Genomic DNA, 27,902 nt, shown 5'->3' with positions numbered 1-27,902 from the left:
CTTTCACAATGAAACCTCTAAAAGCACTTGTAAAATAATAACAGTATTTTCATACATCAGAAACAATTATTCTCTTTATCTATAAAGCCTAAAATAGAATGAAAGCTGAAAGGAGATAGAATATTTACAAGAGGTGTGAATTTAATAGTGTTAATCTAGGCAGGGCAGATGTAACTGGAGTGTTTTACATCTGAAACAAATTAACTGACAAACTAGTATTATAAACTTATTGATACATGAAATTCTGAAAGATGTCAATAACTATACTAGAAAATGTTTGCTGTAGTTACCACAAAAAAATAATACTCCTTTTATTTACAGTTTGATGGATTCAAGTATGCAAATATTGTTATTTTGATTTCTTTTTGTGATCATTTTATAGCATTCCAGTAATATTTCCATTTTCATGGTACTAATAGTAAGCAGAGTAAAATTGCTGTGATTTGTAACACTGTCCATAAGGAAAGTAGGGCAACAGTAAGAGCACAAGAATAAAGCAACTAATAATCATAGAATCATAGAATGGTTTGGGTTGGAAGGGACCTTAAAGATAACAGTTTCAACCACTCTGCCATGGGAAGGGACACCTTCCACTAGACCAGGTTGCTCAAAGCCTGGCCTTGAACAATGTCAGGGATGGGGCAGCCACAGCTTCTCTGAGCAACCACCACCTCACAGTAAAGAGATTTCTAGCTAATATCTAACCTAAAACTCCCCTCTGTCAGTTTAAAGCCATTCTCCATTGTCCTATCACTACATGCCTTTGTAAAAAGTCCTTCTCTAGCTTTCTTGTTGGCCCCTTTAGGTACTGGAAGTTGCTCTAAAGTCCCCCTGAAGCAATCTCTTCTCCAGGCTGAACAACCCCAGTTTTCTCAGCCTGGAGAAGTGCTGCAGGTGCTCCAGCTCAAGGAGCATCTTCATGATGTTAGAAAGAACCATTTTGTAATAAAGCATAATAATAAACAAAATAAAATTGCACTGTTTTCATGCCTTGAACTCACCTTGGGGTGCACAGCCTGCCAGACACCCAGCAGTACCAGCGAACTTCCACGGTGCGGCAGCTCAGCATTTCAGCAGCACCCACGGCAGCTCACAGGAGCAGCTCTTAGGAAAAGCTTTTGCATTTTTCCTGCATGTTTTATTTCCTTATTTTTGCTCAAGTTAACAAGGATCATTTATTTTCTTCTGTAGTGAATCAGGTTTTTTCCTACTTAATCTCTTAAACTCTAAAATTGTTCTGTGATAATATTAATTATTTAACGGAAATAAGCAGTTTCACGGCCTAATCACACCACCCTTGAAAACTGACAGTTGCCTCTGAATAAAGGATGGCGTGATTGGCAGTATTACCTTCAGGCATAGAGGAGAGCTGGAGAAGTGGAATAGTGTGAAACTTCATCTCGCTCCCAGGCTGCTCGGATTATTTATCAAAGTATGTGAAGATAAAGAAAAAATCAAGGGAAATGAATGCATGTAAATTATTAACAGCCTGCCTCAGAGCATGAGCAGATTTTGTGGATACCATATTAACTATAACAAATTTTATTACGCATTCAAATGAAAAGAAACAGGAGTAACACTTCTAACAGGTTACTAGATAACGCGTAAAATAGTCTCATCAGAAACTGGTATATAGAAAATAACATTGTAAATATGAAAAAAAAAGTGTCAAGTAAGCATCTGATGTTCAGGGAATTACTTGTTTATTTTTCACAAGTATTTATACTGTTGAATCAAAGAGGTTAAAACTGAATCGTTGCTATAGTCCAAATGACAATATTCTTGTGAGAGCTATTTGTAATTGAGATCTCTTACACAGGCCACCAAGAAGAATAAAGACTAGTTTATAAAGCGGTAGCACAAAAGCAAATCTTTATTTGCTGTTGCTCAGCAACCATGTGTGGAAGGCCCATTTTTCATTTTTCCCTTAACTTGACTTGACAGGAAAATGATAATAAATATGAGATTATTATCACAGGGTATAGATTATTTTGAACAGATGAACAGATATGTCAAAAAGAGGTATGTAATTTGGTACTCTCAAAAGGGAGAACGTTAGAGAAACTGAAAATAGAGTTGTAGCTTCATTACTAGCTTGCGATTCATGCACAATTCTTAAAAAAACCCTGTAAAGCACTGTTCTGCCTCTCTGGTTTCTCTGTGTGGTCCTTTAAAACAAATTATTTGGTTTTATTCAGTCTGTTGTTATCAGTGTCGATTTCTAGTTTCAGTACTATGAAGAAACCACTCTGTGGTTGCTATGCAACACAAATTATAAGCTAAAATATGTTTTAGTTCATTTGCTAAATGGGCATGTGCCCGACTAAATAAACAGTAACCAGGTGACTAATGTAGCATCTAATTAAAAGTCTAATCAACATATTAATGAAATATTCAGTCCACATGAGACGTGATAAATAAATCCGTCAGTTTGGATCTAAAATGGCAAAGATTTTTAATAGATGCAGAAAGGGAAGACATGAGCACAATATATAAATGCCAGGGTTTGTACTTTTTAATTTGCTTTTACTCTTCCACAGGTACAATGGCTTCTCCTACAAAAACTTTTTCACAAGCTTCTTAACCGTAGCTGAATACCTAAGTTAAGAAATTAAGGCAGGGGCACAGAATCTGAAACAACCCTAATTATCCATCTTTTTTCACTGTAAAGCAGCAAAATGCTCCCTTGTTTTGGTAGTCTGCTTCTGGAAGTCAGTGCCTCCTGGCTGTCAGTGTGAGGATTAGGGTTGGAGGACAGACGCTATTTAAAGAGATTGTCCAGGATGATCCATCTCTCCTGGGTCCCTTTTCTGTGTTTGCTGGTAGGTGGATGTTGGTTATTTCCTGGATTGCCTTTTTCACACTTTAAAGGAGAGTAGCCTTTGTCTAGATGGAAATATGATCCTAAGAGGTATGCCTGTGTTTGGCTTCAGGTGGAGTCAAGGTGTGGTACTGAACTGCCTGTGCACAGTTCTGTTGCTTAAGATGATGAGGTTTTGGCTGCTGACTCCTGCACCCTTGGGTACACAACCATCTCAATTACAACATGGAAGTAACGTAGCCCATTCTCCTACCGTGCCCACAGTACCCTCCATGTAGCACACATTTGTTTTAAACTCCAGTTATTTCGTAAGTTTCACATGAACTCAGTTGATTCAGGAATTGAAAGAGTTTTATCTTTGTTTTCAGCAACATTAGTCATCTATTATGTATGGTTTTAAAGCAATACAGAATAGCATTATTTATATGGGATAAGCATTTAATAAACTATTTTTCATCCTATAGTCCTCAAACTGTATAAAAAACAGGTAAATATTTTACTCAAGAACTTTAAGAAATAAACCCGTAAAAGTCCCTAAGTCAAACATATATATGGCAGAAACTATGGCAAGTCTTAATTTTGAATATAAACCAATATTGTGAGAGGTAGGATGATTAAAGAAGATACTATGTTAAAAACTGAAATATTATCAGAAGACATAAATACTGTTAAAAAAAGGGGGGAATTTCTACATATACTAATAAATAACATCTGAATTACACCATGTTTTTTAAAATTACAATCTAGAAAACTCCAATCAGATGTGAGAACTTGCATGGAAATTACTGTTGGTTTTGTTTGTTTGCATAGTAAAGCAGCATATGCTGCACTGCTTTCATAGCCCGAAAGTAACTGATTTCAGTCAAGCACCTACCTCTTCTAAACAGCCATCAACACTGAGAAAATGTATGCTCCTGCAAATGCAAAACTGAAAGATATAAATTAAGCCCTTAACAAACCACACTGACTGGTTTTGGTTTGCAGAAGAGCTCAAACAAATGGAATGGGGAATATTACAGAATTTGAAAACTGATTATGCTTAATTCAAAGAACTGAGTCCAACTATTTCCAAACACTGTAAATTAAGTTTGAGAAGAAACAAAGCAGCATTTCCTGATCTATTAAAAAATCCTTATTTATCAAAGTGTAAATATCACTTGGCCGAGATAGTTTCCCAAAGTCCTGTTGAGCAGCCTATTCTTCATTGCTTTGGGTGAGAGTGTGTAATACATAGCACTGTTCACTGTGACTAAGATTAAATTTGTAACTCTCAACACTAGCAACAACCACATTGCTGGAGAAGTCACCAGTGTAATCAAATGGATGATGCAGGCTTTGTGAGCTAGCAGAAATGTTTTTGTAAGAATAGTACACCCATGTTACCCAAGATCCATGGAATCACAGAACTGTTTGGGCTGGAAGGGACCTTAAACTTCACCTAGTTCCAACCCCCTGCCACGAGCAGGGACACCTTCCACTAGACGAGGTTGCTCAAAGCCCCATCCAACCTGAGGCTGAAATGGAGCATTTATCAATTCCTTGGGCAACCTGTTCCAGTGCCTCACCACCCTCACTGTAAGGAAGAAGGCATACTGTTTCTTAAGCCTATACATTAATTTAACTGAACATGTCATAGCCCCATTTAAAGGCATTGAAACTTGAGAGGTAGCTACAGAAAGGTAACACCAAGCTCATATGTAAATTTACTCCTAGTCACCTGCCTCAGGTTAACTAATGGGATGCTCCTCCAGGAAAAAAACGTGTGTTTGACAACCTTTTATTAAAAGCGAAAGCGATGGGGAAGCATTCGGCGTACCCAAATGTAAAGAAGGTCAGCCTGCACCCAAGCTCCTTAGAGCAGCAGCCCGTGTGTGCCCGTTATTGGGCCTGGCCTCTCTCTCACTGGCGCATCTCCCCCATCGCAGCTCCTCCGCTCCTCCCGCCATCCCGGGGCAACAGCCCGTCCTTCAGCCCCCTGCTCCACCAAAGGTGGTCGGGGGATGAGAACAGCGGCGGGGAGCCGAAAGTCACCCCAGCGGCACCTGACTGAAAACCGCTCTCCCCTCCGCGCAAACGCTATAAGGCGTGTTTTGAACGCGATCCCGCACCGGGGCTGCACTGCTAAATCCCCGGCTGCCGCCCGCACCGGGCACAGCACGCGGCCACAAGCCCCCCCCCGCTTCAGCCACAGCCCCGATGGCGCCGGGCGCCGGCAGGGGGCAGAAGCCGAGCTCTCGCGAGACGTGAGCTCCGCTGCTCGCGCGCGCGCGCCCGCCCTCCCCGCGCTCAACGGCCGCCGCGGGATAATTCGAAAGTGCCGGCAGCGCGCGCGCGAGCGAGCCGCGGAGCGCGACTACGGTCTCACCTCAGTGTGAGCGCGGCGCCTATCGCCAGCGGTACCGCGGTGGGGCCGCTTCCGGCGGCGGGGCATTGGCACGGAAGGGTCTTGCGTTGGGCAGTGTTGCTGAGAGGAGCTGGCTTTCTGTCTGCATGCCCGGCCGGTTTTGTTTCCCTCCTGCGCAGGCAGCTCCGCGGTGCTGGTAGCCGTAACCCATTGGTCCATGAGGACTTCGGTCTGAGGGAGCGCTAGGTAAGCGTCGCGTCTCTCTTACCACTTGCTCCGCGGGCGCGCGTGGGGCGGCCTGTGGGGCTGGGCTGTGGACATGGGGACGGCCCGGCGAGCGGACAGCCCCTGGCTAACCCGGATCGTGCCCCGGGCGGGCACCCGCCCCTCTGTCAGGGCTTCATACGCTGTAAGGGCTGCATAACGCAGTGTCCAGCTGGTAGGGGTGGGAAAAGCACGTCAGGAATCACCTCAGATGAAAGGCATTCTTAGGTGCGCAAATTAAGCTCTCTGTGTCAGGAAGTGTCTTTGCAATTTTCCCATAGTTTTTACCTGACAAGAAAGAAAAGGAGAGAATATCCTGCTACCCAGAAGTAGAGTCGCAGAATGGTTTGGGTTGTAAAGGACCTTAAAGCTAATTTAGTTCCAGCCGCCCTGCCATGGTCAGGGACATCTTCCACTGGAGTAGGTTGTACAAAGCCCCGTCCAACCTGCCCTTGAACGCTGCCAGGGATTTACTTTTCATAAAAGTAAATGCTGTCGTAGGGAATGATGGCTACTAAAATAGGGGGTGTGCTGGATCATACACTTCTTAAAAATCAAAGTAGCCATAAAGCACTTCTGTTTTAAGACTTGTTTAGTAAAAATAACCCAACAAAACTACAGAGAAAGCATGCAAGTACTGCAGCCTAGTATTATGAATCTAAATGATCATTCAGATAACTATAAAGTATTTTGGAGGGGATAAACCTCTTCTATTTATGACCATGTAGATGAAGAATGTAAGTTCATACATGCTTCACTGAGGCCAAACACGATCTTATTTTGAGAAACAGCTTTTTCTCTTAACGTTTTGTTTTGTTTATGAAGCAAGGAAAAGCATGACCACAATGAAGCGTGAAGCATTTTTAGAAATTGTATCTAAGGATTCAATTGAAGACTTCTTGCGTTATACTCAGCATCCTGTAAGTAAGCCATGATATATGTGTGTGACTTAATAATATCTTAAGTCTGTTATTAGCGCAGAAATTTTGTGACGTAGGGTTAGAGATTATTTTTCTGATACCTGCAGATGTGCTAGAATAATTGCTGTAGAAAATAAGTACAAGTGGCACTTGAGGGACATAGCTGAAAAAGTTGTAGAGTATGAAATTCTGCTGTTTATAAACCAATTATTTTTTAAAGATCTGGTTGTTGCACATGCAGTTTACTTTTTTCTTTTTTTATAATGATTAATACTGTGGTAATACTAAAAAAATGTATTAAGTTGATGTTGATGAAGTGTTCGTGGGTTTTGTTTTTTTTTAATTTCAACCTATGAAAGAATTTACTGCTGCGTAATAAGTATGAGGTAATATTCAAACATAGTAGAGGCATGTTTCACTAATATTTGTTGATTCATTTGATAGTTTAGGCTGCCCTCTTATTTAGTGTGTGTTTAATTGTGCTTTTTTGTCTCTGAATGTTGTAGACATGGAACAGGTTGCTCTCTAAATGAGTGTAGAGGGAAGCTGGAGGAACAACAAAACAAAGCCACTGAAATGTCCTAATTAAAAGTTCCTTCTCATATTGTGTAAATGATATTGCATAGTAATATGAAATAATAATGTGCATTTTCTACCACACTTCAGTCTCTCTGGTATTAAGATAAGCACAGTTTCTTATGTACATCTTTTTCTAGCCGTAATATATGCTATTGTCAGATGAGTTTCTTAAGGTTTCCAATCAGTGTTATCCTCATACTACAGGATAAAGTAAGTGGATCAGTTGACCTTGATGTCCACAAAGGAATGAACTAATTTACTGATGTAGCAAATATGTTAAATATATGATTTCTGTGATAGGGATCGTATTTGCTGTAATAAGCTTAGAAATGTTTGTCTCCCAAATGTCATTGAATCTCTTTTTCCAAGAAATTTTCTATTTATTTCATTTGCACTCCCACATGTAGCTATAGGTGGCAACTGTAGTATGAGATTGCTTTTGCTTGAAGTCTGCTTCTTGTTTTTTTTTTTCCCCCAAATCTAAACACTTTAATAATAAACTGTTCTGTTTAAGATAACATATAATACTTTGTTTCCTTTGAGATTAATTTGGTCGTGTTGGTTCTGCCATTTTCATCCACTAATCTATTTTAACATATCTTGGTCTACTTGGATTACAAATCGATTTTTTTCATCACCAACTCACAGGAGTTGTCTTGCAGCAGTTTTCAGCTATTGCCAATATTGCTGGAAACTCCGAGTTGCCAGCTATAATGAGTATATTGATTAAAACTGTCTTCATGTCTTGATAGCATAAGGGAACCTAAACCTTCAGATTACTTTTTGATTGTAATAAATGATATTTTGATATATAAATGTAGAAAGAAGAGGAAAGTGTGATTAGAGACTCACTGCTTTCCTTAGGTTTCATATTGTATTTATGCTGTTTCTTCTAACTATTTTTAGCTCTAGCCTCATAATTTGCCTTTTAATTTGTTTTTACAGTTCTGCTCTTAACATCACTGCTTCTTTCAGTGTCTCTCATTCTACACCCTACCCTTCCCCTTCAATTTTCCTCTTTCCCTCCTCTCAATATTTTGTTTCATTCACATCTTGTAAAACTCCTGGGGTTTGCCAATTTTCCAAAGTTTGCCTTGGTCTTTTAACTTATTTTTCTTTGTAATCTTTTAAAAATATTACTGCATTGTGGCGTTGTTCACTGAAGTCTTTATCAGGTGTTCTTAACTTTTTCCGTTAAACCTGTTCCAATTCAAGAAAATACATTATTTCTTAGACAGGAAAATAGGAATCATGTTTATGACTATCATTCAATTTTCCTCATAGGCTTTGAAATAATTCTGTCTCCTATTGTCCCAAAGAAAGATCAGAAAGCTCTAGTCATGTTATGAATTCATTCCTTTTGTTCAAAACAGTAGAATCTTAATATGCTGTCTTTTGGGTTTGTTTGAAGTAGAGGGCTGCAGCACTCCCTCTGTGGACTCTGGTTTATTGTATTTATTTCCAGCTGTATAGGGTAGAAATTCTGTTCTAAATATGTAACAGGATCTTCTCATACCCTTTTGAGATCCTTCTAATGCTTAGTGCTGCTTCTTTCATTATTTTCTGGTTTTCTTTTTTCCTTGAACTTTAGTTTTTTTCTTTTTGATTTCTGTTTTTTTTAATGTATCTGCAAACTAAAGCTATTTCTATTTCAAGAACATGGACATTCTTCCTCTTTCCTCCAAAATGATTTTGATCTGGTAAACCTTCACTTCAGTATTGCAAATTACATCTCGGAAATTACCTGTACTTCCTTTTGGCTGTGTTTGTTCTTTCCTCTGCCTATTCCCTTTCCTAGCAGGTTGCCTGCCCTTCTTTGATGCTAACAAGCTTTTTGTGTCTGAGGTAAATTCTTCTAGCAAGCTTCTTCTGAGGAAATAGTTCAGATCAGTTTCTTAGTCAAGTCTCTTACAGAGACTAATAGTTGCTTCCCATTCAGTAAAGCGTAAGAGGGAAGTCTGGGGTAAATGGTTTGATGGGGGGACTTCAAAATAGTGCAGTGTACAGAGCACTGTTGTACCTCAAAATCCCTAGTGCTGTTCTTATGGCTCTACTAGCATTTCTAGTCCTTGCATAAGTGTTTTCTTCCAGCAGCCATCATCAAGCTATATTTAAGATAGCTAAGTACTTATAGCAAAGTACTTAAGTTCTGTGCAGTTTGAGCTTCTTAGTTAAGGGTATGGAATTGTCTCCCTTGGGAACGAAATATTCAGAACACATGAGAAACAGGAGTTCATGTTATGAAGACATGATTTATGTTCAGTAGTGTTGCTATCAAGGGTTGCTTTTAGTGTTGCTAAGGACTACAGTCTTAAAAGAAGCACTCTTGTTACGTGATAAAGAGCTGAGCAACAGAATTTTTTTTAATGCTATTTTTTAAAGTAATAAAAATTCTAGAAGGTATTTATCTCTAATTGCAGAGGAATGGAAATTAATCCTTGATGTAAGAAAGTGTTAATTTTAGGAAATGTGATCATAAAATCAAGTAGGTTGGAAAGGACCTTTAAGACCATCAAGTCCAACCTTCACCCCAGGACTGCCAAGACCACCATTAAACCATGTCACTGAGGGCCTCATCTGCATGTTTTTTGAACACTTCCAAAGACAGTGATTCCACCACTTCCTTGGGCAGCCTGTTTCAATGCCTGATCACCCTCTCTGTGAAGAAATTGTTTCTAATATCCAGTCTAAACCTCCCCTGGTGCAGCTTGAGGCTGTTACCTCTTGTCCTATTGCTTGTTACTTGGGAGAAGAGAGCAGCCACCTGGCTCCATCCTTCCAGTTAATTGTAGAGAGCAGTAAGTTCCCCCCTTTGCCTCCTTTTCTCCAGGCTAAACAACCCCAAGCCCCTCAGCTGTTCCTCATCAGACTCGTGCTCTAGACACTTCACCAGCTTCATTGCCCTTTGGACACACCTCAGCACTTCAGTATCTCTCTTGCAGTGAGGGCCCAGAACTGAATGCAGTATTTGAGGTGTGGCCTACCAGTGCCAAGTGCAGGGGAATTACTTACCTAGTCCTGCTGGCCGCACTATTTCTGATACAAGCCAGGATGCCGTGGCTTTCTTGGACACCTGGGGCCAGTGCTGGCTCATGTTCAGTTGCTGTCAGTCAGCATGAAGATGAAATATAAATCACTTCACTGATGTGAAATTGTGTGATATCTTCTGATCACTCATAGAAAAAAACATTTGATCATTTTGACTTGAATGAACTACTTGAAGAATTGCCGAGAAAGCAAAAAGAAGTACTATGGGAGAGACTGATGAAGCTATTGACAGAGTGTTTGATGGAGAGCCCTGTGGAAACATGGCAGAGGATCGAAGATGATGAAAATAATGATAACATGGAAGTTGAGATAGTTCCAGAAACGGTAAAAATCTTGTAAACTAAAAATAGATAAGTATTACATGTTTTCTGGGAAATAAAATGTAATATTTCTGTAGCATCTGAGAACATGCAAGGGTTATTAAATGAGGTGAGTTCCAAACATCACCACTCTGCCTCATTCTGTAAAGATGTTAACTGTCATGCCTGGGTTTAGCTGAACTTATGATTGATCTGTACCATAAAATATTAGTTCTGCTGCTGTTAATTTGAATTAGGAAAGATGGGATATAGATTGATTATTTTTTTTTTTTTTTTTTTCACTAGGGTTGAGTGGCCTTTTTGTATCTTATTTCCAGAAATAAATGTTGGTATTTCAGCTGTTCCTTAAGTGTCTGGCATATACTATAAGAAATTCACAGCCTTTTTTATTTTGTCTTTTTATTGAACGAAGATTGTGAAATTAGATTTGAAGACCCCTCCCACAAATTTAGCTTAGACAGAATTTCTGACACAGACCCTCATATATTCCCTTCTGCACTGTAATGCCCATAGTCTGGAGAATGCTGGGGGAAAAGGTTATATAATTTAGAAGGAAAAAAAGCAGTGGGGAAATAATTCAGGAGACCTAGAGGCTTGTAGAAAATTAATTGTATGTACAGAGGCCTGTAGAATAACTTACCTGAATTGCAACCTGAGTTGCAAAGACTGTGCTAATTAGGGGTTTTTTTTAGCTCTGAAATGGATGTGTGTTTGAGTGGTTTTGTTGCAGATAAAGTTTTTAATGCAGGAGTGGATACAGTCATCGGGTTATCTACTAGCTGGAGTTGAAAGCACTTTTCAACATTTCTGAAACTGATGTGCTTTAAAAATCTTTGATTTTGCCTCTTCTTATTGATAGGTTTTGTGCGCTGGTATACTTTCTTCAAAATTGAAGCATAATAATAATTCAGCTTTGCTCTGTTGCTAAGGTTTATTTCTTGTAGTTACCTTAGGAGTTTAAAATAAACTGCAGAATTGTTTCCTCAACATTTCTTTCTTTCAGAAACAAACTGTAGCTGTAATCCAAGGAGTGACAGCTGTAGTTTCTGCTTCCATACGTGCAGTGGATGAAACTGCAAACTACAAAGCTCTTGCAGAGTGTGTTTTTATATTAAAGGGTGCGTACCTATCTATTATAGAATACGGCATTATACTATTTGAGCAAATGAGTGTACTAGGCTTTTTGTTTGACTTGGCAGACATATGGAACACAATTTACAGGGGAAAAGTTGGTACTGATGAAAGCTTTTACTTATGAAACAAAATTAAGGGAGCATTTAATTCAAAATCAGTTACTCAATCTAGAAGTTGGAACTTAATTTTTTTTCTTTCTCCAAACTGTTAACCCAGTGACAGATAGCTTTCCTAATCCTGTGTCTAATGTTATTTTTAAGGCAAAACTTCAGTTTCCATTGTTACTCATCCAAAAACTTGGCCAAAACTTTTGAGTTAGCAAAGCTGCTAGAATAAGCTGTTAAGATATGTGAATGTGGCAAGAACTGGTTGACGCTGTGAGGTATATAACAGACTAGTGTTTTACAGGAATAACTTGGTTCATCATAGTAAACACTTATTTCATTGTTGTAGGTATTCTTCTTGTGTTACCTGAACCTGAAAAAAAACTACAGGGTGCTATTCAACATGTATGTGAAATGTGGTGGGAGAAAGGCCTGGAAGGAAAGGAGGACATAGGGAAGACCCTATTTATCATTCTGCTAAGAAAAAGCCTGAATACAGCTGCTACGGTATGGTGAAGCTGTATTGACTTCTAGATAATTACTCTATATTCCAAGAAATACTATCACTGCAAAAATACCTTTTATTTCAAGTTACCTTATTTTCCATGTCCTAGTGCTTCTCAGTTAATGAAATTTAGGGTACGTATTGGTTGTGAAGTGTCTTTTTTTGCATTTCTTGTGTAAGTTGTCTTTTGTAGAACAAACTTTAAAAATTTCTGGCATTGATTTTGCAAGTGAACTGGGATGGTTTTTTTACGGTTTGTTTGTTTGTTGTTTTGTTTTTTAAAATCCAGTGACCAAGGTTTCAGTAGGAGTTAACTCTTTAATCGGGTTTTATATATTACATTCATTTATTCATAGAGACTTCTTCTGTGCGAAGCTTCATTTTCTGTTACTCCGTATCTGTCTACAAATAATTTCTTATTTCTCTATTGATGGACTGAAATTCTTCTTTTAAATGTGTGAGTTACTTGCAGTATTGTGGGATACATCTTTTGCACTAACCCAATAAATATCTTCTTTACTTATTTATTTTTCCCTGTTAGCTGCTTTCATTGTATGAAGTTTCAAGAGCTTTCATCTCTTTTGCATGAAATAGCTGCTTTCTTTCTGTGCTTGAGCATGTATTTAGTTATCAAAAGTTAATATTTCTGCATATTAAAAAAGTACATCTTTTTGTAATTTTTCTCAATGATGTGGGTAAAGTTTAGTGGTGATCATAATTTTATAATTTAAAAATTTTCTGTCAGTAGCAATGCTTTTCAAATTCATTATTTCAAATCCACTAAATGCTTTTTCACATTGAAGCTATATCTACTTCACTATATTGTGGGTTTTCTTTTCTCCCGCCAGGGTGCAGATATAGTTCGTGTATGGAATCTGCATCAGATATTACTTAGTTTTGATTATGATTCAGAGGAGATTAATGAAGTCAAGGACTTACTGCTTCAGTGTTTTATGAGTGTAAAATACATTAAGAAAGAAGAGGTAAGCAAACTTTTATTGTGATTTTAAGTGAGTGGGCTTTGGTTACTTTTAATGGTTTTGCATTAAGCCTTTTTTTACAGTGGGGTGGGTAGCAATACAAGACCGATCAGCTCTGACTCAGAGCTGTAAGTGGTTGATATTCCGTTTCATTTGGAAAACTCTATTCCTATTCCAAACTAAAGCATAAAAGTATATGCCTGTGTCATCACCGAAGTTCATGTATCCTGAGGTAATAAGAACCAAGTGCTTTGCTTCCAGTGCATGTCCCTTAATACTTAAAACCATTCCCTAGTATAATTCTCTTAAGCAGTTTTTCTGTTATTGGAGATGGATAACTGTAGCAAAATAATTTCCCTTCTAAATGATTCAGTTTGGAAGATTGCATTGCCGTAAGTCTGTTATTAAAAGTAGTATAAGAAGAACCGAACTTTACAGCAAAATGAGAACTGTTTTATTTGGCTACCTATGCTTCTCTCGGTGAAGAACTGCTGTATTGTAGTCTCTAGATTGTGCCTGTGCACCAAGGTAGTAGTTTCAAAGCTTTTTTTCTGGTAAGATGACGAGACAACCTTTTGACAAGATATTGCTCTGAAGTTCTAACTCCTCCTTGCCTGCTTAAAATATATATATTCCCTTCATGGAATAAATGAACTTCTGTCATAAAATGAGCTCTGAGATCGTTGCATGATTGTGGCAGTATGGGGATATAGCATTGTAAAACTGGTGACAGCAAATGCATTAGGTAAAATGTTTGATAGACCAGGTTTTGGATACCTGACGCTAAGTTTGTGTGGATTTTTTTTGTTTGCTTGGTGTGTGTTTGCTCTTTGTGTATGTTTTTGGGAATTTTAGGTTTTGTTTCTTTCGGGTTTTTTTACTTACACATATTTTAAGATGAGTTTTTTTGACTAAGATTGGGATACACAAAGGCAACTCCCATATATGCGGGCTAATAGTTCCTTTAGTGCCTGCAGGCTTGTTTACAGTTCCTGAGAAAAATATACCTAATTTGTTTTAGAGTACACATAGAGCGTAACTCCATAGCAGCTTAAGTGGATATAACTCCAGGGTGAAATGATCCTGTGGCTGGCATTCTTATAGCCCTTTCCACAGTATGAATGCTCAAGCATGTGTCATGGGTTGACTGGATGAGGTAGCTGATCAGGTTTTTTTTTTTCCCTAGAAAGTTTATTTTTCAGCCAAATGAACTCTCTGGACTGGTTCATCATATGCAAGGATGAAGGGAAGGGGAAGGTCAGGAAAGTGGTATTCTGGTTCTAGATCAGGTTAAACTGATATAGAATTGCACATTTACACCTCATTGCAAGATGATGAGTTCAATTTTTCTGCTTTCATAGACTGTGCTGTTCAACACACAGTAATATTTCTCAGAGGCTTATTTTCAGGCTGCATTAGGGGAGTGATCCTCTGAATTTGTATCTGTGATTTATGAAAACATTTTTGTTCAGGTAAGACTTCCAGTCAAACAGCTGGAGGGCCCTGCAAAGCATGTATTATTGTGTTTTAGAGGCAGACCTGTTATACTGTCTTCCTCCTTGCTAACCTTCTGTGTGTTCAGACAACAGTCACATGTACCATGCCCACAAGCAAAGCAGTACCAGATGCCCAATGCTCTTGTTAATGTATTAACCCCTAAGATGACAAGTTCGCAGTCTTATTCACCTATCACCAATTTATCTTTCGTGACCCTGATCATGTTGATAACAGTAATCGTTTCAGATCCATTGATCACAAGCAGCACACGAAATTGGGGGCGGTTAGTATCATTTCAGGATCAGGGTCAATCTGTTGAAATCTAAGGCATAAAAGAATTGATTGAAAGCTATTTGTAAGTTTTCTTCATCTGTCTTGCTGCTGGGATTGTAGAAGATGAGGCGAGTTAGAGTTTGTCCTCATCCTTGTGTTGTTGAGGCAGGAGCTGTCAGTCACGACTCCTTGACCTTTGGGTTTGTCAGGGATGTTGATGAAATACTGTACCACTGGGACTCCCATATATGTATTATACCACCAAAGTTGGAGACAAGTGACTTTTTCTCATTCTTTTTTCTTTCTTGGTAGAAGAAGCTCTCATTGACAACAGAAAGGATTCTGTCAGACCTGCAGACAAGGATTTTGACGTATTTAGCCTTCAGTTCCTTATGATCTGAATTACTTCCTGACCTGAAGGCTTTGAAGCTATCAGTTCCACCAAAGGATAGTTTCTCCCTATATGCTTTCTTCCCTCTACCCCATGGTATTCCAGCTCAAAGTGTGTCTGGCATTCTCAGCTTTGTTTTTTCTCTATTTTGTCATAGGTCTGAACATTAACTGTTGGTCCACCTCTTGATGGAAGTGCCTTTGAACCTCTGCTAATTGTTCAGTACACCTTTTGAGCTTCTGCCAGTGTGCTCTTTATTATTGCACTTCCTTGTTAATTTTCCTGATTTCTTTTTGCCTAGGAAGCTGACAGGTATATAGGACCCTTATAACTGGCTCACACTAACGTATGATCAATCTTTTCAAAGTCTCAGAAGCTGGATGCCCTTTACTTCATGTGTGAGATCAGCCAGAAAGGCTGTCTATACATTTACTGTGTAAGGCTCTAATTCCATGGGCAGATCTTCCTGATTCCAGAAGAGCAACAGCTTATTTCCTCCATCCACATCTTTCCAGTACCTTTTCTTTCAAAAATTCTGTTGCTTATCAGTTTTATTATCACCATTTCTGACTCGCTAAAATGGAAGAAAACTAATTCAGAAAAAAAAAAAAATGGTGTTTTTTTTTTCTCTTTTCATGAATTAAAGCATCTCCAGGAGGTTCAAATATTACCTTTCATGAAGCAGTAAGAAAGGAATTATCCTTGCAAATCAGAACATTTATTTTCCTCAGTGGCCCAGCTGTTCTCTGTGGCTTTGTTCAAGTATGTTTCTGTATCCAGTGCTGGCAGAGTTGGCACACTGTCATTACAGTTTCATCCTGCAATGGTACTGCATTTGACAGAGCTCTGATGATGTGGCTTTGATGAGGGTTCTATATTGCAGAGTCCCTTATCATTAAGGAATACTATTTGAAGTCACACCAAAACAGAATGGACATTGAAAAAATTGCAGGCAGATGTGTAATCCACATGTTCATTTGGTTTGTGTTTTCTCTACAGTCTAAATAACAGTAATGCTTGCATTCTGTTTAAAAATAATTTTTATCCCCGCAACAATTTCACGTATGCCTTTTAAAATTAAAGGTGTCACTTCTTTTGATCTTTAAGCTCTGTATTTACTGATTTTTGAGGTGGCTTTTAAATTGGGTATTCGTCTATGGTTTGACTTCTCTTGTTTTTCCTTTTTTCCTATCCCAACAGGGAAGAAGGTTCTTGAGCTTTTTGTTCAGCTGGAATGTAAACTTCATTAAAATGATACATGGAACTGTTAAAAACCAATTGCAATTCTTTCCAAGGTATGCATCACAGTTAGAGTTCTTAGTGATTGTTAAAAGCTTGGCTGAAGTCTTATTTGTCTCATGCTTTAAAATAGCTAGTATATTGATAAAATATATAAGAATCCAGAGACCTTCAAATCTGCTGAGCATAACTACTGCATTATTTTAGCAACTTCATTTAATAGTTGCTCTGCACATGCCTCTGTGTACAATTACAGGTGCAGTAAAATGCTTATTTAGCAAAAGACTTTATATAAACTGTGCTGCATTATTTGCAGTGTTTCTGTGAGAATTGCAGGTCCATTTCACCTTCTGTAAGCAAGCTATTTTGTTAAGATTTTGTATAGAGACATTCTAGTAAGAAGTGCCTTGTAGGATCATGGCCTGAGGACTTGACTGATGGATGAAAACATGTAGGGTTTGGGTTCTTTTCCTGTAATTATTCAGTAAAATACTGTGGAATAAATTCCTTGTATTAAAATCAGAGGGGGTTTTATGCTTTCAGTTACAATAATGCATGCTTGTACGTTTTTATAAAGAATTGAAGGCATAAATTGTGAGATACATGGTAAAATCTATGCTAATGTTTTGACTTTTCCACCATAAGAGATATTTTGTTTGTTTTTTTAATAAGGCTCGGGTTTATTACTTAACTGTTAACTTTGTCCGTATTAATCAGTGTAGACTTTCACGGTGATTTCATCTTGTAAAAAATAATGATAATGCACAGAATTAAGAATAATATTGTTACTTATCAAAAACTTCATGTTGTTACTATTATGAATTGTACATAGATATGGTTAGGATGCTTGCTTGAATGTGTTTCCCATATGTTCATACAGATTCTTGATGGAATACATTTCAGAAGTTTACTTCAGGGCTTGGAAGAAGGTGTCAGGAGAATTTGTAGAGGTAATATGAGGCTTGAAATTTCATTTAGATAGCAAGGTGGAGAAGATACATGACTTCAACCTCAAAGCAGTTCCTGAGGAGGCCTTAAGAAATTATTTCCCTTAGGAAAGGGCCCCTTCAGCATTGCTGGGGAATAACAGCATGTCACGTTGTCCTGGGCTCAGCTGTAAAGTTTGTTTTTCTCCTTCTTAGTAGCTGGTGCAGTGCTGTGTTTTTCATTAACACGCTAGTTATCTGAGTCATTGAAGCTTTTATTCAGTTATGTGCAAGTCTATATATTTGATAGCTAAAATTTACCTGGTTTGTGTGGATTTCCGTAGAGATGATCTAAAGCATAGTTACAGCATCATAACAATGCTACAGCTAAATTTCAGATACCAAATAATTCTTATTTATTATGTGGAGGTGCTTTTGAATACCAGACTTGGTTCTGAGAATTGGATTAATTGTATATTCTGGAATTTTGAAAATCAGTTTACAGAGACAGAGGCCCATAATGCGGAAATATTTGAGCCAATCAGGGGCCAAATAAGAAATAATCTGTTATAGACTATGAGACTATTTTCAGTTGTTTGTTTTAGAGGAAAATAAAACTTGTTGCACAGCCTACAGTACTTACTGTTTTATTGTGTTAACAGTAGCATGTGTATTTTTACTGTAGATACTTGAACATAATTGCATTCAGGATTTTATGCATCATGGAATTCATCTTCCCAAAAGTTCTCCTGTTCATTCTAAAGTCAGAGAGGTAAGTTACTGTAAAGCATGACATGAACTAGTAGCATCAGAACCATATCAGTGACTATAAAAAATTTCCGTTTCATATGGACATACTGTACTAGGTCTGGCTGGAATGGAATTACTTTCCTTCATAAAAGGCTATACGGTGCTGTGGTTTGGATTTGTTGACCAAAACACTGTTGGTAACACCAGTGTTTTAGCTGTTGCTGAGCAGTGCGTGCATGGTGTCAAGCTTTCTCTTCGCTACTGTTCCCTTGGAGAGTAGGCTGGGGATGAGCCAAACAGCTGACCAAACTGACCAAAGGGATATTACATGCTAGATAACATCGTGCTCAGCAATAAAAACAAAGGGGAAGTGTATTTTGTGGAGGTAGCCATTGTTTTGAGACAGGTTGGGCACTGGTGTAGCTGTGGGAGGTGGTGAGTGATTAATTACATTTTCATCACTTCTTTTGGGCAAGGGCAGCATGGGGTGGTATTGTCCTCCTGCCTTCACTTATTAAACAGTCTTTATCTCAACCTATGAGTTCTCTTGCTTTTCTCTTCCAATCCTCTCCATACCCCATCGAGCAGGGAGTTGCATGAGTAGCTGTGTGTTGCTTAAGTGGTGACTAGGGCCAGCCTATCACAGATACTTGCTTAAAAAATAGCATTTTCTGAGAAATAATATTAGAACAAATTTTAGGAGGAGCCTGCTTATAATTTTGCACCAGATTTGTCTTTGGTGCTCATAAGTAAAAATATGAGGGGATTTTTCAGAGTGCCAGAAATAGGTTTTGGTGACTCTACTCAAAGCTTTTCTTTACATGGCAAATTGACTTTTCCATATTCCATCACAAGGAAAAAAGTCATTCACAGGCTTCCCTGTCTAGTTGTAGCTGTGAATACTTGAAGTATTGACTACTAGAGGGTCAGCTTCTTTTCAAACTGACCAGTGTTTTGGGTGGGGGAATTACTTCCTATCAAGTTACATGATGTCCTTTCTCATATTCTGCTCTGGTCATTTTCTTTTTTTTTATTTTTGTTTATTTGTTTATTGTCTGCGTAATTCAGATTTCAAAATTAAAGGGGCTTTAGTTAACACAGTTCTGAGTCACAAGGTGTGCTAATACATTTTGTATGTATTGATGAAAAGCATGTATTGCATTTACAGATTTGTATTTGGATAACTACAGTTACCAAATATAATATTCCTTTGTTCTTAACAGAGAAACAGCTTAGTTATCTTTATTTGATAACTACGTGGTTTCAAAGTATTTCTGCCAGCTACTTTAAAACCAGTTTTTTTACTGTAACAAAAAGAGTGGTTCTTGAGAAACTGACTCTCTAGCCATGATTGGATTTCTGATTGTAGATCTTTATATAGATTTATTGAATTTACAAAGTTATAAAATGTGATATTTATTGGATCTGTTTCTTTTTTATGATTTTGGAGACTTTTTAATATAGGGTTAATTAATATGTCTAGTTTTATAATTTTCCGTGGTATGGAAAACTTATGTAAAGGCTGACAGACAACTGCCCTCTTCTTGAATGTAGAAAGTACTGTTAAAATTGTTTTTTTGGGGGGGATTGGTTGGTTTGTTTTTCTCAGGTGCTGAGTTATTTTCATAAACAAAGTAAAGTTCGTCAAGGAGTTGAAGAAATGCTCTACAGATTGTATCAACCTATCCTTTGGAGAGCACTGAAGGTAATTATCCTTTTCAGAAAATATGGCTGTCTTTCTCCATCTACTAGATTTTGTGTGCCTTCCACATGTTCTGGTTTTAGTAATTACTCTTAAAATGAGTATGGAAAAGAAATATCAGTATGTATAGCATCTCAGCTGTAGTAGATTAACTTTTCAAATTGTAATGAGGCATAGTTTGCACAATAATTTGTTAATGTAATTTACTACTTTAATCCAGTTTTCTTTACAGGTACACAGAGTGCTTTACAGGATTGTAGTAGACAGTGGGACTAACACAGAGTTTGGTATTCTCATCTTCTCAATGAATTTTATGCAATCTGTATTCTTTTTTTCCAAGACCTTTATCAAGTGATCAGTGCTTTATTGATCAAAGCCAGAAATGTTCAGAGGATGATTTAGTCTCACATTACGATTAATCACCAGCCTTAAAATACAGCTCAATTAATTTATTAGAACATTATTTTAGAAAACCTTTTATTCTAGTTTAATTGTATGCACAGATGTTCATGCTATGGATGTGTTTTTAATTAAGCATTCAGAATGAAATTTCTGACTTCTAGGACCTTTAAATTGTGTGTATGTCTTCTTGTGGATTGCTTGTACAGACAAAAGGGTACCTACTACTATTTACATACTCAGTTACACTGTATGATTAAGATGAACCAAGCTTCCTTCTTCATGAACACCCTGTATTTCATCTGAGGTTATGAAATTCCTTCAGTATGAGCATACACATTCCATTTGTTACAGCCAAATTAATTGCTGGCAAAAATTTACCGATTGATCCTATAGCATCTTCCCTAACCATAAGAGAAGTATTTTAAGTTCTCAGAGTTGAAAGTATTAAAAAACAACTTCAAAAGTTGTTAGAAATGGATTTTATGAGTTACAGGAAGGAGTTTAGAACTCTTTGGTTTCAGTAGAATCCTACGGTGGAAGTGGGAAGGTGGACAACAGCTCATCACTAGACCAGTATCATGCCTGGCCTTACATTAAGGGTTGGATCCCATTGCTTTTTTTCTCCCTTTTTGTTGTTGTTATTTGGGTTTGGGTTTGTTTTTGTTCTTTGTTTATTTTTCTTGACAGCTTTTACGTATGTAGTTAAGCACTTTAAGCTTAGACATTAACAAGCATATCATGGAAAATTTGTTTTAATACAGCAAAATAGTCTGCTGTGAACATAGATTTCAGAATGGTAAATGGAGGATTGTAAAAATCAAATGCAGCAATTACATGAATCATGTAATGATTCAATGCAAGTTAAGATTCTGAATTCAAAATGATTCACTACTATATTTGTGATTGGTGAAAAGAGATGTGTGACTAAACATAAAAATTCAGCAATTTATTTTTGGATAGGCCACTGTCTTGCTGTGTGACTTTTGTATAGTTAATTTTTTTGTACAGTACCGGTGAAGTATTAGGCATTTTATATATTTTATAACTGCTGCTGTGATTCAGAAAAAACAACAGTTTAAGATGCAGCACTAGGAAGGGAAGCTTATAATTGTCCTCATTGTTATGGATTCTGCTCCAAAGTTTGAAATGTCAGTTGAATTTTAGATAACCAGTTTGATGCTCCTATTTTAGTCAGTGTATAGATCCCTAATTTAATATAGTGAAGAACAAATCTTGTTCTAGAACACTGGTTACAAAACAGAAAGGCAGCTCACAAAGGGACTTCTTTCCTCCTCCTTCCTGCCAAAGAAAAAACACTTCTGGAATACTTTGTATGTATTCTTAGAACCTGAAGTGTTTGTGTTGAAACTACTTGATTTCAACCCTGAAATCTTTAAACTGAGAATGCATATTTGTAATGCATAGTTCTCTTTCTTTTCCTAAATTGCTTGTTTTGCAAATACTTAGATCACGAAGCTTCCTTTGTGGCTTTCATCTACACATTTTATAAGGCATTAATTTTTTTATAATATAAGCCCTTATGTAACTTCTTCTTTTTTCATGTCTTTATTATGAAAAGTAAGTCTCATGAAAACACAGCAGAGATAGTTGTGCAGTGATTGGTTATTAGTATAAAAAGCTGTATATATATAAAAATATGGATATTTATTGTGAGATAAGTAGTGATTAAGCCATTTCTTACCAAGCTCAAAAAGTCAAGAACCACTCCTCTGGGAATTCAGGATGTTGAAGGAAGTGGTTCCTTTAATTTGCTTGTTTCTTTTAAACTAACTTTTACTGTTGAAAACCAGTGTTTTAAATAATTGAAAGTGAATTTCAGGAACTAAGACCGGAGAAACTTAAAAGAAAGCTCTGCAAATGAACTGAATGAAAAGAAAAAGTTGTTTAAAAAGGTTCTGAAAGTTCCTCGTAATAGTACAACCGTAAAGGTAAAGAAACGTTAGTAATTTAAACAGCGGCAGGCTCCGCTTGCATGAAAATGTCAGTGTGGAATAAAAGAGGATATGAATTTAAAGTCCTGGAATTCTTATCTCTGTGAAGACATTTACTTAACTATGGGCTTGAATGTGCAAATATATTTGGGATAAATTCCAATTAATTAAAGGCAGGAATTTAAACTGTGGATACTCAGTTCAGAATTAAAATAAGCTTAATGGAATTCAGCGTAATACATTTAAAAAGTTTATGAAAATTAACTTTCTGGAATGGCTGTTGTAGACAAGGTCTAGGTTATTGCACAAAACCATACTTGAATTAATTTTCACATGAAAAGTTAGTGCAGAAGAACTGTTTCACCCTGAATTGACATATTAGCTTGTTATGCATTATCTCTTCAACATAGACAACCTCAGAGTTAAAGGATTTTCAACAGCATTGTAGAACTGAATTAAGAATTATAATCTTTTCATTTTTAGAATGTATTATCAGTAATAAGTAAAACACAAGTCCCTAACTAAAGAATATATATATATGGGCTTTATTTGCCTACTTAGTATTAAATTTGGAATTGCTATTGATTTTATTGGCTCAAAGAATCTGGATTTATTTTTTTTTCTGCCCAGAGATGTGACCCATCATATGAGGATAAATCGAGAAGGAAAATACAAAATCAATTGTAAATGAAGTAATTGTTGCTCATTTATTTTGTGTAGTTTGGTTTTTATTTGCCATTAGTTTATTTAGTTCTAAGTCTTATATGGTTATCCTTGTTTTTCTTTTCCCTGTCTTTGATCTGAATGTCTCTTATGAGAAGCGAAAAAGAAAATTGGATTAGAGTAGTCGGGAGGTTCCCTGAACTGTCTTTTGTTCTGCTGTTAAAATTAAGCTTACTTTTCTTGTTTTATTACAGTGTTTGTGTATATATATCGTCTCATATACATGCACACACTTGTTTTAACTTGAACCCAAAGTTCTTTCCCTTTTCCTGTCAAGAGACGACAGCAAAGGCTCTTATCATTGTACTGCTTGCTGTCTTTGATACATACAGTATAGCCTGATGGTTAGATTACAGGTTTCTCCCTGAGATGCCTTGAATTTCATCTTTTCTTCATTTCATTGCCTGCTCTCTTTTTCTGTCCTCTAAGAGCTCACAAGGCCAATTATTTTTCACTGACTGTCTAAATACGCACTTTTTTTCATTTTTCTTTACATTTGGATCTCTATAACCAGTGAAAACACATTGAGAACTATTACAAATGGTAAAATGTCTGAGGGTTATGAGGCTTGTCTTAGTTTTTTGATGTGCTTCCTGGAGCTCAGAATATGGTCCTATTACTTATGTGCATAGAGCAGAACTGAGTATGTTTATGTTGTGTAAGTTACTCTCCAGGCTTGCTGGTACTTGGTTTCTAAATAGTGTTTTCTTGAAGAAATAGGCTTCAGCTTTTCAATTAAATCACCTGTCTCTAGGCAGCATTTTAATTAATTCAGTCTGCTTGAATTCAAGATTCTTGTATTCTGAAGAGGATCTTTAAGTTCACCAAGAGAAATCCCAACTGCTTTTAATTTACTCAGCATTACAGAGAGAGAAGGGCTCAGAGTGTGACTCTTCATGGTCATTGAAATTGATATGCTTTGAAATCTGATTGTATCAATAACTCAGGTTTTACTGAATGGGAAAAATGTAAGGTAAAAAAAAAAAGAAGTAAATCGTATGTTACTCTTAAGTTCTTCCATACATTTTAAAATTCCTCTCTTCCATACGTTTAATTAAAACCACCAACTTGATAAAAGTGTTTGGAGCCCAGTATTTGACAGGATATGCTTTTTGATGTTAACAGTCTGTGCTTATTGATAAAATTTTTTTCCTTCATTGTAACAGGCCAGAAACTCAGAAGTTCGATCAAATGCAGCATTTTTATTTGTTGATGCTTTTCCTGTTCATGATCCCAGTTTTAACACTGAAGAGATGAACACTGAAATTCAGAAACAGTTCGAAGAACTTTTTGTAAGTTCTAATGAAACTAAAATGTTAAAAATGAGACTTTCACCAAAGCTAACTCAAAAATAAGCTTTTGATGCAATTAGTATTTATAGAATTTCTGAGTAGTATGCATAGGGGAATACAGGCCTATGATGCAGAAAGTACAAAAATAATATTTTTGAATTTCTGTAGTATGTTCACAACAGATAATATGCACCATTTTCAGTGCTGAAAAGCTAATATTTAAGATTGTTATTTATTAATCTGTGAATGAAAGATGCTTTTGAAAGATTAGATGCATGGGTAATGGATCTTTATCCTTAACATAGGATTGAAGAGGGCTTTACAATTAATATGTATACATTCAATGGAAATTTACTAATGTATTGCTGAATGCTTCTGAAATGAAGTATAATGGAGATAAGAACCTAAAAGACCAGTCTAGATGGGTGAGAGTTGGCATAGTATTTTCCTTAAGAAAATGTTTGGGAAATCCTGAGTATGGCCTTTAAAAAGGTAAACATCAGATAATTCCTTCAGGAATTTTCAGGGTTTTTATATTGTTGCATAGGAACAGTGACCAGTTTAAACTCATATATGTCTAAATATTCTTAATTAGGTCACAGGTTCAAGATTAAATGTGAGCTATTAAAAAAAAAAGTATTTCAAAAGTCCAATAAAAGAAAAGAATTGCCAATATTTGTCTTAATTTTGCTTCTGATTTAAATTTCCTAGTTTGCTTCATAATAAAATGCCTTCAGGGAATATTAATATTACATTTCTTTCATAGTATGAAAGAATATGCATAATCATTAAAAGGTAATGGAATGCTATTTGTTAGGTTACTGTCAAACAACAGTAGAGTCACAATATTGTTCTCACATTCTTCTTCTTCTTTTTGTTTTAGAATCTCTTAGAAGATCCTCATCCAGTCGTCCGCTCTACAGGGATACTCGGAGTTAGTCAGATAACATCCAAATACTGGGAGATGATTCCTCCAACAATTCTTGCTGATCTCTTGAATAAACTAATTGGAGAGCTGGCATATGATACAACATCTGCGGATGTTCGATGCTCTGTTTTTAAAGTAAATCTTTTCTTCTAAATTTAAAATCACAGTTATCACTTCTATATTTTACTTGATGCACAGATTTCTGATACAGGCCACTTTAAGTCGAGGAAATTACTCTGCAAAATTACTTAGTATAGTTCCTAATACAAGGCAAGTTTTGCACATGTTTTATGAAAGCCACACATTTGGAATGAACAAGTCCTTTTAAATTAGTGACTATTTGGTTTTTAGTCAACCAGTTTGCATTTTCAGTCTTAGATAAATTGTTTAGACCAGATATTTTAGTTATTTTAGCTATAAGAAATTATGTTTAGACTTGGAAATATATGCAGGCGGGTTCCAGGATGTTTCTATGTCACTGGTTTTAACCCATCCCAAGACATACATGAATATGTTATGCTATTGTACCCTAACTTTGTGTTTCTGAGGTTTGGATGAATAAAATTACATACTGTTTCTTTGTGAATTCCCGTGCATTGTTCAGTATGTTAGGATTAGTTTATCTAGATCTGTCTGTCATCTGGTAAATAAAGATTAGTTTGGACAGAAAAACAAACTCCCTAAGCATTATTTCACTTAAAAGTTCTGTGTATGTGGCAATTCAGGCTTAAATTGGAGCTATCTTCATGTTAATCATCAGTTGCTCCACTACAGCTGTGTGTGGGGTCTATATGGGATAAGCAGAAGATGCTGATTTGAAAAGAACTTTACCAAAAAATAAGACATACTTTTAGTCAGAAATTGGCAGAGTTAAAGGAGTTGGTATTGCTGCCAAAAAAAGTACCTGACACCATGCCCTCAGAATAGAAGGCAAGGCTGCGGCCTCAGTGTGGCTCTAAAGCTGCTCCATGAGTTCCCTAAGCACAGTTCACTGGAAATGTGAAATCACCATAGCAATTTTTACTGAAGAATATTACAAGAAAATTATGCATTCACAGTGTCTGTCCCTATTTAATTTAACCTTACAAGTATCATGGTCCCGTTCAACAATTTTTAATTACATCTTTTTTTCATATCTACTCATTTATTTATTTATTTGGCGTAATTTTGGGTTTGGTTTTTTTTTTTCCTTGCAGTGTCTGCCGATAATTTTGGACAACAAACTAAGTCATCCATTACTGGAACAGCTCCTGCCAACAGTCAGACACAGCCTTCATGACAATTCAGAGAAAGTGCGAGTGGCTTTTGTTGATATGCTGCTGAAAGTTAAGACTGTCAAGGCTGCCAAGGTAGGATAAGTGACACTTGATATGTAGCAAGGAGGAGACAAAATCAAGGCATTTATTAAAAAAACTCCTACAACAGTACCTTTTGAGATTTCTGCAGTACTGCCAAGAGGAAAAAAAGAATACACACTTAATGTAGTAATACTCTTAAATTCAGATTTTCCCTTCTTCATATATTTAAGTATATTTATTTCTAAGACCTGTGGATTCTGTTGCCATTAGTCACTTCTGTCATTTTAAAGGTTTTGATCCAAATGACGGTAGTAGTAAAGAAGTACTTCTTTCCACTGACATTCTGAATTCTACTGAAATCATGGTGGCTGTGAAAAATCTTTCAATATAAATAAATTGTGACTAGTGCTGCTGAGCTTTCGCCTTTCCATAGTTGTTCTTCACAGAAAAGTTAACCATAGGAGATGGTATTGTGTCTGCATATTACTACAGCAGGGATTTTATAGACATGCTGGGAAGTTTACCTTTTAGTTGAGCAAAATGAATTCTTCTCTTTTCCCTTTCCCCCACATTTTTGACTAGTTTGGAATGATTAATAGGTCCAGTGGCTTCTCTGTGCCTGTCTACTTGGGTTTAGTGGCTGCTGGTATCAACAGGCACTCTCAGATTAAAATTGCCAGTGCTATAGATGTACACCCTGATCTGTCTGTTTTTGTTTTTGTTTTTTTTTTTAAGAGACATGGCTCTGACCCAGCAAATTTTCTGTTCTTAACCCCAAACAACTTTAAGCTTTCTCTGCTACCAGCTCTAACCTCAGGCTTTTTCTCCCCTGTAAGATGCAGATTCATTAGCTGTGTCTAAAATGAATAAAGCATAAATGGTAATCATTCACTGGCCTTGAGACCAGCTAGCCTGGCTGGTTGGGTCTGCACACTGTAGTGTGTGCCCTGGTGTCCTCTGTGCATACTGGCCTCCTGACTGCCTAGAACTGGTGAAGCGGGGCCAGTCTCCAACTCAAAAACACTAACGCTTAACCAGTAAGTGGTCTGGGACCCAAAGCCTAGGCTTATTCCCTGACACTTTTATTTAGCAGTGCAGGCATTTTTTCCCGGCATGTTTCTGCCTTCCCTGCCCTCTCGTGGCCATGCCAGGGTAGAGCAGTAGGTACAGCCGTCCTCCCTTCCAGCTGGCTAGCTCAAGTCAGGCCTCTATTACCTTTTAAATGCTTGATGCCTTTACCATATTTCCTTTTTAGTTGTATTTACCTATTTTTTATCACTTCTGTTTGCTTTCTGTGGCCGTGGCCTTTGAGATTTTGATATTTTTTCACAGTGATTTTGATCTAACTTTGTGCTCTGCTGTGGACTCAGATTTAGGATGAGACTGTTCAGTCTTAGGCATTGTAGCATCTTTGAACTCTTTCTCTACTATCTGCTGTTAATGGTTTCCTAATGTCAATTTTATATTTTATTTTAGTGTGGTTTTGCCTTTGCTAAGCTTAATTATTAGG

The 27,902-nt window shown here is 37.0% G+C and overlaps 1 protein-coding gene across 2 annotated transcripts in view; it reads left to right on the top strand.

The window, feature by feature from the left end:
* Positions 1–5,315: 5,315 nt before the first annotated feature.
* Positions 5,316–27,902, top strand: part of NCAPG2 (non-SMC condensin II complex subunit G2) — a 45,573-nt gene continuing 22,986 nt past the window's right edge. The window contains exons 1-13 of one of the 2 annotated variants that reach the window (XM_061468010.1): positions 5,316–5,417; positions 6,265–6,349; positions 10,109–10,300; positions 11,300–11,414; positions 11,884–12,041; positions 12,888–13,022; positions 16,381–16,475; positions 17,300–17,369; positions 18,031–18,117; positions 19,705–19,800; positions 24,041–24,166; positions 25,050–25,229; positions 26,291–26,443. In XM_061468010.1, coding sequence (XP_061323994.1) covers positions 6,266–6,349; positions 10,109–10,300; positions 11,300–11,414; positions 11,884–12,041; positions 12,888–13,022; positions 16,381–16,475; positions 17,300–17,369; positions 18,031–18,117; positions 19,705–19,800; positions 24,041–24,166; positions 25,050–25,229; positions 26,291–26,443 — 1,491 coding nt within the window. In that variant the 5' untranslated portion in view covers positions 5,316–5,417; position 6,265. Of the gene's footprint in view, positions 5,418–6,254; positions 6,350–10,108; positions 10,301–11,299; positions 11,415–11,883; positions 12,042–12,887; positions 13,023–16,380; positions 16,476–17,299; positions 17,370–18,030; positions 18,118–19,704; positions 19,801–24,040; positions 24,167–25,049; positions 25,230–26,290; positions 26,444–27,902 lie in introns of both variants that reach the window. The other variant, XM_061468009.1, reaches the window with a different exon arrangement.

Source organism: Pezoporus flaviventris, unplaced genomic scaffold, assembly GCF_033815535.1.
Source record: "Pezoporus flaviventris isolate CSIRO_AGI_PZ_B2104156 unplaced genomic scaffold, CSIRO_AGI_Pfla_v1 ptg000047l, whole genome shotgun sequence".
NCBI lineage: Eukaryota > Metazoa > Chordata > Aves > Psittaciformes > Psittacidae > Pezoporus > Pezoporus flaviventris.
This window is presented reverse-complemented; position numbering and strand designations above follow the sequence as displayed.